The sequence below is a fragment of the Macaca nemestrina genome, chromosome 2 (genome assembly GCF_043159975.1).
Source record: "Macaca nemestrina isolate mMacNem1 chromosome 2, mMacNem.hap1, whole genome shotgun sequence".
Lineage (NCBI taxonomy): Eukaryota > Metazoa > Chordata > Mammalia > Primates > Cercopithecidae > Macaca > Macaca nemestrina.
In genome coordinates, this window is record NC_092126.1 from 128,889,767 (window position 1) to 128,905,555 (window position 15,789).

Below are 15,789 nucleotides of genomic sequence, written 5' to 3' on the forward strand. Positions count from 1 at the left end.
TTCATATTCCTCAGCAATGGTAAGTGTAGTATTTTGTTGAATAGTATGTACCATACTATTTATAATTAAAAGGCCTTCCTCCCCATTTTAATAGAGGGAGAAAAATTTTTTTTTCTTATGGGTACAGTGTCTCATGCCTGTAATTCCAGCACTTTGGGAGGCTGAGTTGGGCAGACTGCTTGAGCCCAGGTGTTTGTGACCAGTCTGGGCAAAAGGGCAAAACCCCATCTCTATAAAAATACCAAAAATCATTTGGGCATGGTGGCATGCCCCTCTAGTCCCAGTTACTCGGGAGGTTGAGCAGGGAGGATCACTTGAACCTGGGAGGTTGAGGCTGCAGTGAGCTGCGATCGTGCCACTGCACTCCAGCCTGGGCAACAGAGTGAGACCCTGTCTCAAAAAAAAAAAAAAAAAATTTTTTTTCTTTGAAAAATAAGCCAGGACGAGAAAAGGAGTACTCACTGTCATGCAGAAATCTTCCTCAATTAAAAAAAAAAAAATTGTGTCATTTACTGAGGACTCTTCTAATTGCCAAAGATGTGCATCTATTCTTAGTTCTGTGATGTATGTCCCTTTATAGATGAGGAAACGGAGTCTTCAGAGGAGGTTAAGGAATGTGCCCAAGAATCACACCAGAAGTGATGAAGCTCTTAGCTTGGCAGGGTTTGTTTTATTACCAGGGTTCTATGCTATACTGTGTTGTGCTGTTTAAACTTTCATGTGCATACAGCATAGCTGAGGATTTTATTAAATGCACATTCTGACTCAGTAGGTCTGGAGTAGGGCTGAGAATCTGCATTTCTAACAAGCTCCTCGGTGATGATGAGGCAGCTGGTCCACAGACCACACTTCGAGTAGCAAGGCACTATGCTATTGCAAGGGCATAGGTCCTGCTCTTTCAACACAATGGTATTTCATCAAGTTGGAGTCAGTGGCCCTCAATTGATTACTTGACCCTGATACATTTGAGACAACATAGAGACAAGGAAGATATCAATCCAGAAGCAATAGTGGTTGTGGAATGCATACATTTCCATGTATTTTTACAGTAAAAATGCATTAAAAAATCTTTCACAAAAGAAACTTAAAAAATACAATTAGGGTGTTGAGTCCTCCCCCCCCAACATTCTTTCAGGCATCAACTGTGTAATGGAGGGAGACAAATTCCTAAATCATTTGATTTCATCATACAAAATACTCATCCATCATCTCTCATCAAGACATTTACATTAAGTGAGGGAGGGCGGGATTAAGGAAAGTAGGCTCACAAGAATCAGTTTCCAATTTAAGGTTACAGTAGTTCAAAGAAAACTATATCTTTCTGCTTAATGCATAGTCCCTGTACAGTACAATATTTCCAAACAAATCTGATGTGTGGAATTCAGGAGAAACTGCCACACCAAGAAGTCCACAGATTGAGATAAGCCCAGGTGGGTAGCACATAGATTTTAAAATGTCAAAAATCATCTTACAACAAGAAGGACATCAAGATGTTAACTTCAGGATATATTCCCAAACTCCACCTTGATTTCATTTACTTAAAACTCTGGACCACAATTGAGAGCATCAGTCATTTAACATCACAGATTTTGTTAGAACTAGTGAGAAGAATCCTAGCAGTGGAGCCTTGGGAATAAAATCTCCAAGTCGGCTCTTAGGAACTTGATGAAAAAGAACATCATTGTTCAGTTGTACTCTTCCTCAGCCTTACTACAGCTCAATGTATGCTTTGTATGGAAAACTTTAATAATAAAAATAGCATTCACAGACTTTTCCCTCCTTTTTAGCTACAGAATGTATATTGTGTCTGTTCCAGGAAAGGAACTTGTTTTATAAATGTCCACACAACTATAGCTACTCATTCTAATGTTATGTATAAACCCATAAGTCAAATAAAGCTATGAACAATGTAATATTTATATATGCATAGTGTTTTATAAAAAGATTGGCCCACATACTGCTTTTCATCAATACAGAAAGAGCATTAAGTCCATAGCACACTGCAAGAAATAAATGAGTGAAGAACAGAGAATGCAAACAAGTGCTTAATAATTCACAAGCAGGCTCACCATGGAGGAAATGATGATATTCAAACCAACTAAAGCTCTAGAGAATTACTTATATAGTCTCCCATTTTAAAACAACTTTACATACCTGATTTAGTTTACATTAAAATATATCCCCATGAATCAATTTGTTCCATATTCAGAAATATAAACACATATCACATTCCTCACAGCTAAATTTTGTCATAAATTCTCTTTTATACAAGAAAAAAAGGCAACAGCTGTTTTCTTTTTTTTCCCAACAGGCTCTATTAATTACAATTTTCAGCTCTGTACACGCAATGATTGGCTGGTTTTCTTTTTTTTTTTTCTTTTTCCTTTTTTTTTTTTCCTTACAGTACCATGGGAACAACAGTGATTGACTTGCAAAGTTTTGTGTATGGAAAATGCAAAACAGTACTACGGAAATACACAATGCACTGTAAGCAGCGGTTTGCTGTAGTGGTCCAACAGGTACAAGCAAACATTTTGGCTCAGCTAGGCAGTAATCCACTTAAACCACATCCCGGGGCTACAGCCGACCCAACCACAGCTCCTGTGGGGTCAAAAAGAATGGGTCTGTCTAAAAATAAAAATTGTTATGTTTTGTGCTGCTGTCCAAAGGACTCAAAGGACAGAGTCATGAGGCAGAAGTTTCCCAACCAGATCTAGAACCACTGGGACCACTTCCTTCCTTTCTCTTCTACCAACCTAGAGACTTGGACTATGGTTTCAAAGTGAAATTGGCATTTCTATGAATACCCACAGCCCTCACTTCTTTAAATATCAACAGAGAGGTTCCTTCCACCAAGGCTCATTCCCTCCTCCCCAATTTGGCTAAGGGCAACTATGGGCTTATACTAAAAGGGGGAGGGGCATGCTTTCCAAATTGGGGATCTTACGTCTTCCTCACACCAGGCACACTGTCCCCCGTTCCATCTACTATTCAGCCTCCGATCAGACAAGACAACATGAAAAATGCTTGTTGTCTGTTCCTTGTAGTAATTGAGCAAAGCTGTGATGGCGTTGCCTTCAATGAGATTTAATTAGATGCTGGAGATGCTCACGAACCTGACTATCTGTGCTTGGGTTGTATTTGGGTAAAGATGGCCGACATTTTTGTCTCTGTGCCTTCCTGGGCCAGGGAGATTACAAACTGTTTTCTGAACCAACTATAACTCACAATATAAAACGTCTTTGTGCTACGCAGTTTAGCTATAAATATCCTTCATTTGCAATAGTAGTCTTGTCATACAGTTTGCTTACTTTTAGGATCGGCAAACATAATCCATCCCAAAGGGTCCTCAGCTTTTACAAATAAAACTTTGCCTTTTTGTTCTTTGCTTTTAAGAAAAACTGCCGACTACAGTATAGCACTATATCACTACATAACAGTCTATATCAAATTAATTAAACTTAATCAATAAATTCCCTTACTTAGAGAAAATGATCAACAGCCCCATTTAACCAGGAGAGAAAAAGATTGCTCAAAAACGGGAACAATTCTTGACGATTCTACAGGTTACGTAGAAACAAAATTTATACCCCTTTGGGCCAGCATTTGGCAAATAATTTCCAAAAAAGTATGCATTTAAAAATACTTTCTTTAATATGATACATCAGGCACAATACTTTTCATATATATTTTTCTTATAAGATTTCAAATGCATAAAATGTTTGTTGTTATTCATAGGATCATCAGGTGTCAGATGCTTCATTAGGTAAGAAACTAAATAATTTCACGTTTGTGACTTTCCTCTTAGAACCTTTGACACGGTAAAGGTTGGAATGTGACTCAGCGTCTCAGATACTGAGGTCGGTGCTACATTCTTTGTAAGCTCGCCTTCTCTGCTCCGTGGGATGTCTGGAACTTCTGCCGGCATCCTGTTTCAGATTCCCCTCTTCCCTTTCTCGGTGGCTGGCTCTGTCCTCTCTGTTCCTTTTGTCCAGGGACCGCTCTCTCCTGCGCTCGGGGGAGCGCGCGCGCCTCCGGTCGGTGGACTTGGCCCTGCGCTCGGGCGAGCCCCCTCTCCTGCGCTCGGGGGACCTCCTTTGCTCCAGGAGTCTCTCCAGAGACCGTCTCCGCCGGCTGGGGGAGCCGTCTCTCCTGCGGGTGGGTGACCGCTCTCGCCTCCGCTCCGGAGAGACGTCTCGTCTCTTCTCGTGCTTCTCCCTCCTCTCCAAAGTGTTGTCGGCGCTGCGGGTGCCCTCCCTCCGCTTCTCTGGGGACCGCCTCTTGGGGCCGTTGGCGGCTGCCGTGCGCTCGGCCTGCGCGTCCCTCCGTCCCTCCGGCGCCCGGTCCTTGGGTCGGCATGCCCCGCTGTCGGGTTTCCTCGAAGTCCCATTCCAGGTGTGGTGTTCATTGGGTTGTCTGCTATACTCTCTGCTGCCTTTCGGATCCCTTGCGTGTGCCCGCTTTTCCCCATGTGGTGATGATTTGTGAAGATCGGGTGGGTAACTGGACTCCAATGACGGATGCTGCCGGCGGTCGGGCCCGGCCCTCACTTCCGGAACACCTTGTGGACCGGTTGGGGGGCCGTGGCGGTCGCTGCTGGGGTCTGCCAGGAAAATAAACGAGAGCAACAGTTGGGTATGAGGGTCCCTCGGCTCCTGTCCCCGCTCCCACCCACACTCGAGACCTCATTAGTCACAACAAGCAAACAACTGTTAAAGCAGTCAGACTCAAAGCCAACTGAATCTTGTTAATTTAAGGATAACTGCACGTAGTTAGGGTTAAAAAAACTAGTACTTGTAGCTTTCAACGTCTAGCTGACTGAATGTTCTCCATACCCAAGACATAGATCATTAAAGAACTGACAAAAATCAGTCATGATTTGAGTCTTTAAAGGCACAATCCAAATAGTCTGTCTAGAGGCATCAAAATTTCCTCTGTAGCTATCCCTTGCTCTTCCTTTCCCACCTCCAACCCTTCTCCCCTGCGCCCACCCCTTTCCCACCCCCAAGAAAATATTCTTTGCTTTAAAGAATACTTGTTTTGATTTACTTAAAAATAATTTAGGGTGTTGATCTGAAGGGGCACCTGGGAAGCTCTCTGGAGTAGGGCAGGAATCATCTACATCTTATCTGGGTGGTGATTAAATGGGTGCATACAGAAGTGAAAAAATCTACTGCACTGTATACTCAGGATTTATGCATTTTACCATATGCAAAAGTATACTTCTATTTAAAAAAAATCCAGGCTACCTAGCAGGCAAAGGGGATTACAGAGGCAACATGCTGGTCAGATGTTGATGACTGGCAAATGGGATATGTACACAAAGGCCCATTAAACTGTTCTATCTGTATTATTCAACTACTTTCTCTACTTTTGCATACATTAAAAAATAAGGAATTGTTTTTAAAAGGTGTTTTCTGATAGATAAAAGGGAGGGGAAGAGAATAAAAGGGAGGGGAAGAGAAGTTGCTAGGTACACATTTGAGATTGGATGGAGGTCAGATAAAATTTTTAGTTTAGAGGCACTTTTTCTTTATGATATGGGAGGTAGTCATAATGACATCTAAGAGCTTGGAGTCACTGGGCTGCTTCCTATAACATCAAGGTTTCTATATGTTTAAAAGCAGGGCAGCCCATAATGGCCCCTATTTATCATTATTCAATATTTGAAATGACAGTGCAAATGTTTTAGGCAGTGTCCTGAATTGAGGAGAGCTCTTTTCAAAGCTGGGATGCTTTGTTGCAACTAAACCCAACAAGTCATCCACATGACACCATTCCAAGCAAAGCGCCTGAAACAAGGTGCTGCAGTCTGGAGGGCAGACTCGTATGACAGTCAGAGACTAAGGGGTCACTGGGGCTCTTTAAGGATCTTTCATGAGCCAACAAGGTCAATATTTAGCAATTAACCTGTTTTATGACAACTTCCCAAAACCTAGAGTGGGTTTTTAACAAAAGCAAGTGAAAAGCCAAAAGCAGGGGTCAGCCAACTTTTTCTAAAGGGCAATAGTAAATAATTTGGGTGTTTTGGGCCGCACCATCTCTGTTACAACTATTCAGCTCTGCCACTGTAGTATAAAAACACAGGCAACACAAAAGTAATGGGCGTGGCTATGTGTCAATAAAACTTTACTTACAAAAACAGGCTATGGACAGGATGGGGCCCAGGGACTGTAGTTTGCTAAGAGATACCTGACCAAGCAGGAAATCTCATCTTCCCATCTAGCAAAGCCCTATGATACAGGGCTCCATGATACAAAGTTCATTCTTTCTAAATGCTGGGTTGGCTACAAGAATGAACAAAAAACAGGTTCTTAACAAAGGTCATTTGAAGACTTGGATACATGAAGGTACTTGGATCACCACTGGATTCTTATGCCTACTTTTAAGACAAGGGAGGGCAACACTTCAACAGGGTCAGCATTGTACTTACAATTCAAAGAACGCAGGGTGCTCAGAATGAATTGCCAAACATATCAAAACAGAGCTAAGCAGAAGCAATGAGGAAATTAGGCCACAGCACAGAAACACCTAGTATTGATTGAGCTACAAACCGTAGTTTGATTATGGCCCATAAGGTAGAAGCAAGCCTCCCCGAGCTTTTCATTTCTCATACATGCAGCGATATTAGGAGGTATCATCGCTGTGGAAGGGAGGGCCCAGCACCAAGAACAGTCAGAGAGAAAGAGAAAGAGAGAAAGAGAAAAAGTTGAACATTTAGATTCCCTATAACACAGAGGAAAGAAAAAAAAATCTGCATTTGTTAACATAGGGCAAAGAGAGTTTATTTGTCCAGTCAGACAGTCTAAGGCAACACTCAAATAAGGCTGCAGAGACCGCAATCGGAACAGTGACATTTTCAGACAGCCATAAGATGACTCGAGAACCCAGACAATGAATGCATCCTTTTTTGTTTTGTTTTTTTCAAACAACTGGAACAATGACAGACTGGCATAGGAGAGCATTAACAATAAACAACAAAAGAACAAAATCCCTTCCCACCCCCACCAAAGACCGCGGCAGTTAAATTAAGTACAAAAAACTCATTACAAAAATAGCCTCACAGAGAAGCAGGTTCCAATCAGGTCAGAAAAATATTGGAACTTAACATATTATAACCCATTTGTGACTCTAATCAATGGAATTAGAGAGATTTAGTCCAAGTGACGCACGGAGACATTACAGTAGCACAACCCTGGCAGGTTCAACCCTTCTTGGAAAACCATGTATTTCAATGATCTTTATTTTTAGCCCAAAGAACATTTGTTAGTGTTGGATTTTCATCCTCAGTGCAACAGACATAGGTTTTGAGAAGGTACACAGGTTACTGACGATGACTCTCAAATGAAATATCACATCCAACAGAAGCATAGGGAAGACAGAAAAGGGAGACAATGTTACACAGTTTCAGTGGTATCAACACACCTAATGGTCAGAAGTTTAGTACAGTGCACAGCCACAGCATCTTAATGTTGTCAAAATACTTCCCCTGTGGTTGGCCATGTCTATAGGGGCCTTGTCTAATACCCACCCTCCCCCTGTACCTCGGACCCCTCGTATTTTGCACCTGTACAAATGTCCAACACCTGGGAAGGCTGGCCCTCCAAAGAGCTATCCTTCTCCTTGAGCTGCATCTGAATTAAACATATCATCAAGTCCAAAATGCAACTGAGAATTGTGCAGAATGACTTTCAGAAAAGAGGGTGATAATAGATAAATCCCTAATAAAGGGGACCAACGTATATGGGGACCATTCAATCACAGTTTCTATAGAAACTTTTGTAGACCTTTGGTTGGGAAAAAAAGCCCTACATCTAGGGCATAGCTTCTTCTTCTTTTTTTTTTTTTTTAATTTTAAACACAAATCTCAAATAAATAGGACATAATTATTATCATATACAATATTTTGCCATCAGAACACTAAGCTATGTAAAGATCATTACTGTCTACTCAAATCAAGTCTAAAGATATGACAAAGGAACTCTATGTATAACCTGGCTTTCCTCATAGGAAAGGTATAATCACATGTTTCCCTCATGATGAGCACTGGGAATTTATTTCATCCTTTATCATTTAAAAACATTATGGCTAATATATTAACAGTTTTTGTTTGTTTGATAGTAGTGGGCTCAGATGGTCTGATTTGGGGTAAGAAACCAGTTGGGGGATGGAGAAGTGTTGTATACAGAGCATAAAGGAGGTGAGCAAAGCCCCCAAATCTCTCAAAATTTCATGCCTCTTAAATAAAGACACCAAGTAACCAAAAAGGAAAAAATAATTGTGCCTCAACATATCACTCAGGAAACCTGCTTTCCTGCTTCTTAAAAGGAGTATATAGTCATTTTGTGCTAACAATTGGATCTGAGGAACAGTTTGGCACAGTTCAAACAAACATTCCTTCGCTCTCGGTCGGACTAGACAAAATGTTCTCTCTGATTATCAGAAAGGGGGCTATAAAGATCTTGTCTTAGGCCATGCCCCAGTCCACATAAGCAAGCAAAAGGATGAAATGTGTAGAGATTTCAGAACAAGCGAGGCAAATAATCACATGGTGCGAGAGGCTGGTAAGACACTGGTGAATAGGGGAAACAAAAAAGACTTTCCTGCTGCCGTTCTGGAGACAAATTCATGGAGTCATGCCAGGGAAGGAAGGAATGTTTTCATAGTTTGACCCACCATATTCTGGTACTGAGCCGTCTCCCCGCTTCAGAAACAGACGAACTCTGCGGCCACCATTCTTAATCAGTTCTATAGCTCGAGAATGCTTCATGTTTTTGGTGGTCTCACCATTGATCTCTAAAATTTCATCACCAATCTGTCAGAGCAAAAGAAAACTAGGTGAGATTTAAAATTCATGTATGGATTCACCAAATATTTATTGAGCATGTGGCAGAACATCTATTGCTTTGGATGTGGCAGTGACCAAAACAGAAATCCCTGCCCTCATGGAGATTATATTCTAAAGAGGGAAAGACAATTAAGACAATTAGAAAACTACATGTATGCCGAATTACATGATAAAGGGGGAAAAAAAAAGCAGTAAGGGCATGTTAGTGGTTGGGGAGGGAGCTTTTAGGAAGGCTCCCATGATTTCTGCCTCTGTGCATTCACAATCTGTGTAATATCCCCCTGCCTTTGAACGTAAGTTGGATCAAGTGACTTGCTTCTAATAAACAGAATATAGCAAACATGGTATCAGTTCAAAGATTAGGTCATAAAATGATTTTGTCATCTGTCTTACTTGCTCTCTTTTCTTCTCTCACTTGTTTGCCCTGATGCATGTTATGAGCCATCCTCTGGAGTTCCATGATAATGAAATGAGGGACTGCCTTAAAGGCACTGAATCCTGGTAACAACCACGTGAGTGAGTTTAAAAAGCAAACCCTTCCCCAGGTGAGACTTCAGATGAGACCATAATCCCAACTGATAGACTGAATGCAGCATTCACTTTGTGTCAGTCACTGTTCTAGGCACTGGAATTAAAGAATAAATAAGACAGGGCAGATCCCCACTCAAATAGAGCTTATGTTCTAAAAAGAAGAGAAATAGCACTGGCTTTCAAGTCTACAGTCTTTAATTTGAATCCTATCATTTGGTAACTGATTTGCTCCCAGTACTTAACTTTCTGGAGTTTACTTTCTTACTTGTAGAAAAGGCTGGTAACACCACCCATGCCCACTAAGCTGCTGGCATCAAATCAGGTAATACATGTAAACCTGTCTTGTAAACTATACGCCATTATACAAAATAGCATAATAATATTTCACTTGATCAAAAACATTTTTAAGTGATTAAAAGGCAAGGGAAAATAAATTCCTTATGTCTGAAATTCAAACAAAAGAAATATATACCACCATGTATCTTCCCTCGTATATGTACATGCAAAAAAAAAAGGATATGAGAGGAACTGGTATACTGTTTGACCCTGGACACTATATTTTTACTACATACCATTTTCGTAAAATACATTCATGCTCTACCTTCTCAATTTTAAATGTTAAAAAATTCACTCTGAAGAAACTTAAACATCAAGATTGTGGCTTCAGTTCAAGTGTTATGATCCTCATCCTTAATCAGTTTTTCCCTTTTTCTGCTGAGGCTCAACTGCATTCACTTTGTTTCCTTTCCTGGCCTGACTGTCTTGATTTCTTTTAATTTGTTGTAAATGGCTCTCCATGGGCAAGTCCCAATCTATGTGACCTATCTATGAGTAGATGATTTATGTTTTCTTAATTATCTAATCTGCCCAGGAGAACAGCACATTCATCTACAGTAACAGATATTAGTGAAACAGAGCAGAGTGGACTTTTGGCATTTATGTATTTAAAATTTGTAGCTCTTACTACAGAGCAACTCTGAATATTCATGCCACAGAGCCCTGGCTCTTTGCTAAGACAGAGAGTAGACTTGCTCTCTCTAAGCCTAAGGTAAGACCACTGGTAGCCAGCTAGAGGATGAGTAGACCTCACTGCCCAGAATCTACAGGGCCACATGACTTTCCTGCTCTCTAAGCATCCCAGGGTACCCCAGAATTCCTGTCAAGTGATGTGCCTGCCCCATGACATTAAGCACAAGAACTATAGAAATAGGCTCTGAAAAATACCTACTTTAATATGTTTATAAGTAATTTAAATCCCTTATTCCCTATATCAACCCCAAGAGTTGGAAGTGTTCGCCTAACTTTAGCAGCTATAATTGTGCTTTAGGGAGAAATATTTGGTAGGGTAGGAGTCATGCATTTAAGAGAATCATGAAAGCCACAGAAAATGTAATTCTTATGAACATTAACATTCTAACAATATATGACAAGAATTCACTGCAGATGGTTTATTTGCACCTACCCCAGACTCCTCTCTCCACTTACCCTCATCTTTCCACACCTCTCTGCAGGACCATCCTCTGCTAAGCGCAGAACATAGAGGTCCATGTTATACTCTCGGCCTCCTCGAAGGCTAAAGCCAAATCCCTTGGCTCCTCTTTCCAGTTCCACAGTGTAAAAGTCTTGCTCCTGTTTAAAGAAATTAAATGCAATCATTCTAGGAGAATTAATATCCATAGGAGTCTTCCTAAACATTCTTGGCAAAAAGGCACAACCTCTATCCCCATCTTGGTGACTCTTGTTTATTAATCATCTTGATTCATCCTCATTAATCTCAGAAGTCAGAGATCCAGAATTTGAAAACATTTATGAGCATGTCTAAATGCATGTGTGTATTTAATGTAACATATGTGGATTAAAATTTAATCAGTGAGGCCATGATTTGCATTTGGGGAAGGACAATTCCTCATTACATGATACCAGTCACCTGGCTGCTGGATGCCCAGCCTCCCTGACCTGTGTCCAATAAATGCTGACTGTGCCCATCATGAGGATACCAACAAAACCTCTCCAAATCCCAGTCAAGGAAAATTACAAAGGGACAACCGAAAGCCCCCAGGTGACCAGTAAAGAAGGAACCCAGTTGGGCACTTGTAATACCAGCTACTCAGGAGGCTGAGACAGGAGGACTGCTTGAGCCCAGGAGTTTCAGTCCATAAGACCCCTGTCTCTTAATTAAAAAACGAAACAAAACAAAAAAAGGGAATCTGTTTAATTTTGCATCACCCAAAGCTCCTCAAATTTGTTTTACCTGCTATTATTTTCACACTCTCCCTTGCCATCCTGAGGACAGGTATTTTGCTCTACGGATATCACCTTAAATTCCCAAGCCTGAAAAACACCTTATCAAAAAGACATTTTCTGGGCAGAAGCATGTTTATGAAAACTATGAGTAGATATTGGCTGTTTTGCTTTCTCTAACTGGCGATCCTTGTGACAATTACTGCTTTTCATTTTTTTCCCCCAAAAAAGGCTATCTAGGAATATTTCAAGGTAGCAAAATAAAATGTTATTTCCTAGAAAATCAAATGTAAGTATATATTTGGTAAATCACCTCACAAAAGGTTATTTCTTTTAAATTAAAGGTGCTTCAAAATATATCCCATAAAAATAGCTTGAGAAAGTTGGAAGGAAATGTGCAAAGTATAGAGAAAAAAGAGAAATGGTGCTCACCTGTGTTGCCTGGGGTGCTTTGAACTCAAACTGAGATTCCTGCTTTGGTTTGGTGGTATTCCTGCCGAAGTGAGAGAAATAAATACAAGAGCAACCCATTAGGAAACTGAGAAAGAATCAAGGACATATATTGTCATGCTGGGAGTTACTTTTTTCCCCTTTAACAAAGGAAACCAAAGCCATGTCTGACCTTGTCTCCTGGGTCCCTTGCTGAGAAGGGGTGTGTGTGGTGGTGATGGTGGCGATCTTCTCTGCATTGGTCAGCAAGGTGGCATTCGAGGACTCTGCAAAGAGGGACAGAGCATAAAGAAATGAAGGCTCCAGAGAAGACATCCTCCAGCCAGGAGGTGTGCAGAAGCCCTGTATCTGAATAACAAGTGTGACTTCTCTGTCCCCATTTCAAACAGTCTGACTTGAATTTCTAGACAATTAGGAGTTTATAAACCATTTTAAGATCTTCTCTGATGTGGGTCATGCATGTCCCCATGACCCTCCTCCCAAACAGACACTTCCACAAATAAAACGCAGTTTGCCAAAGAAAACACTGCTCTACAATTCTAGCCAAGGTAGGTGTTTCTCACTCCTCCCCTGCCACTGCAAAAAGGCAATCCCATCAAAGTGCTGCACCACAGCACAATTCTCTCCCAGAACTTTAAAGGCTGATAATAAATGTCTCTGCCAACGTTTCCTGCAATTTATCAGCAATATTTAGTGGCTCTGCTTGATTTCCTCAAGTGAATATTAAAATCAGAAGTGTACTAACATCTTGTTAAACACACACATAATATCTACTTTCTTTCCCATTGCTTTTAATAAAGCACAACTGAAAATAATGGAACTCTTGACAGATCTTGTTTGGTATCACTCATGAAAAGTCAATTTTAAAATTTGCATTAGTCAGAGGCAGAGTTTGTAAATATAAGTTATACAAATCATGAAGCCACCTCCATGAAATGAACATGATTATATCCCTATATAAGTTGACCTTTTTCTCCACTAATCACATTCACAAGCAACTTCATCATCTCCAGAAGTTTGGAGATTTTGAATCCAAAAACTCAAAGTGCAACTACAGACTGCACACGAACATGCACTACTAAAATATAATCATTCCTATAGTGATAGCTATATATTCTTTACTAATAATTTCTTCATTATGATCAAGGCAAGTAGCAACCAACTATGAGTAAGTTGTATTTTTAATATTTAATTGTAGGTTGACTGAAACTTGCCATACATTTTCTAATAAAGAAAATGCTAAATGTGGTGTTAGGTTCCATTATAAGATTCACCTGTGCATGCCCATTTAATTCAGTGAACCGTTAAGCCTAGAAGTTACCAGGAGACCTATGGCTTATAGTAGGCACTTTCACGTTTGCTGAATACATGTATCTTCCCATCAGATTTAACTATTATATGGGAAAATATGTTAACTATTCCAAACTGAGATACCTGGACTATATATCTTTCCACTGCAGTTCTGGAACAAAAGACATCCCACAAATCCCAACTATCTGTGGTCTATCTTCCATTTACATTTCCCAAGGATCTTACTCAGCTTTGGTCTGGCTTCCTGTTATTTTATTTTCATGATACATAGTGGTTAAAAGCATGGGCTTGAGATTCAGACCTGGGATCAAATCAACTTTTTTTTCTACTCATTAGCTGTGTGCCTTATTTTTCTTATCTGTTAAAAGGGGGTGATGACCATAATTCCCTTCTCATGGATAAAAGTATATGCAATGTTTAAGCTCTGTGCCTGACATACAATAAGCACTCAGTACACATTTATTACGGCTACTAATTTTATTACTATGAGACCTTGTATAAGTTAAACTCTCTGCAAAATGAGAAAGTTGAAATATGATTTCAACAGTTAATATACTGCAGCCATAAAAGCCCATTATGCTAAGGCACAAGAAGAAGAAGAAAATAACTCAGTCAAGTGAATTGTTAGGTGAATCCCATTCATGTTTTGGGACAATGTTTCCCACAATCTGTTTTACCAATCATTTCCTATGCACTCCTCTGAGTCTTTACTACACCATAAGCCTATGACCGTCCAAGCTGGGGAGGTGGTGTTTCTCAGGCTTGCTGGGAGACAGTTTAGCACAATGGTGACTAGGTCAGATTCTGGAATCAGACTGTCTTATCTGACTTTGCAATCTAGGCTCTTCGATTTCCTGGATGGGACTTAAGCAAAGTTACTCAAATTCTCAGTGCCTCAGTTTTCTCGTCTGCACGTTGGGAATAAGAGAATTATCTAAGGAAATTGGGGTAAAGATGATCCAAGAAGATTGTTTGGAATAGTCCCTGGCACACAAAAACTGCTCAGAAGTGAGAAGCATATTTTTGGTACCATGTATTTATTATTGTCATAATGTTAAAAGCATATTGTTGGTATATTTTAATGACTGCTATTATAACAGAAAATTATTTTCATAGCTTTTGGAGGAACGCTAGCTCCTTCATATAACTCCCATTTGAGGGCAGTTAACCAGCAGAACCAAGGTGATGAATCAGTGATATTTCATAAAGTATGCTCACTGTGTCACTAAATAGGACAAACAAGCTGTATAGCCATCACTGTGACTCTCCAGAACTTTCATAAACTCCTGTATTGGTCTTTTAGCAAACTTCATGTTGCTCACTGCAATTAATTTTATGGAGACTCTCAGAAATCACCAGGTTGTTCAGGCCATGGGGAAATCATAATCAGGATACTAAAAACAATGTCTCCTTGTAATCAAAGTGATTATAATTATTGAATTGTACAGAGGTTCCTCTTTAGAGTTCTTGTGTGTTGTTGGTAGCCAGAGTTTTCTAAGCAGATCAGATTCCATTTTCAAACTATTTTTATTTTTCTGCTGCTTTCATGATTTCATGAGATAATCACCCAATACACAGAATTCCTTTATTATTTTTATTCCTATCCTTTATTTGCTATTTTTTTCCTCATCTGTATGTCTGTGAAACTCTTTTTTGGGTTGAAGTATAATTTTAAGCATGGTAAAATTAACATTTAACATGCAAATGTCGAATTGAGCTTGCTGAATTTTCCTCATTTGTTATTTATCTTAATCTATGAACCACCATTATTCAATGATCATTTAAATGTGCCAAGCACTGTGCTAAGTCCATTACCACATATATTACTTCATTTAACTCTCACCACTCAATAAAATAGGTATAATTATGGCCCCAGTTTACAAATGAAGACACTGGGGTATAGAAAATATAGGTAATATGTCTAAGGTCACTCAGGCAGCAGGTGGAGATACTGGGAATGAAACCCAGGACCTGCCTGACAGTGAACTTTTAGTTTTTGGTTTATATAGGAATTATGTGCTGGTATCAAGGAAATCACATCCAACTGGAACATTCCTTTCAAATAAGAAATAATTTTATTTTACTGTATAAATACTATCAACTTCACCAAGCAGTATCATAGATGAATTAAAACATGAAATATCCTGCTTTGACGGCTAGATTTTATAAACCATCTTCAGAGCAGCACCAAAATAATATTAGGTATACCCTAGATTTCCAGGATGTTTTTATACTATCAATAAAGTTATACTTGTTTTAGTGAACTTTTAATTCTTCATTTGGAATTAAACCAGGATTATATGTGCTGAAATTCTCTCTAGCTATTTAAAATACAGAGATGAGTCCATTATAAAAGAGCTTTATCCCAAAGCAAAAGTGGCCACTTATGGTAGAAAAAAATATAAAAG

At 39.7% G+C, this 15,789-nt stretch overlaps 1 protein-coding gene across 25 annotated transcripts in view; it reads right to left on the reverse strand.

The window, feature by feature from the left end:
- Positions 1-1,010: 1,010 nt before the first annotated feature.
- LOC105483536 (membrane associated guanylate kinase, WW and PDZ domain containing 1) overlaps positions 1,011-15,789 on the reverse strand; it is a 677,852-nt gene continuing 663,073 nt past the window's right edge. For 13 of the 25 annotated variants that reach the window (XM_011744457.3, XM_011744470.3, XM_011744581.3 and 10 more), the window contains 5 exons: positions 12,243-12,336; positions 12,053-12,113; positions 10,865-11,008; positions 8,677-8,815; positions 2,530-4,603 (listed from right to left, as the gene is read on the reverse strand). In XM_011744457.3, coding sequence (XP_011742759.2) covers positions 3,849-4,603; positions 8,677-8,815; positions 10,865-11,008; positions 12,053-12,113; positions 12,243-12,336 — 1,193 coding nt within the window. In that variant the 3' untranslated portion in view covers positions 2,530-3,848. Of the gene's footprint in view, positions 4,604-6,554; positions 6,644-6,759; positions 8,816-10,864; positions 11,009-12,052; positions 12,114-12,242; positions 12,337-15,789 lie in introns of those variants that run through there. The other 12 variants (XM_011744588.3, XM_071092044.1, XM_011744584.3 and 9 more) reach the window with 4 other exon arrangements.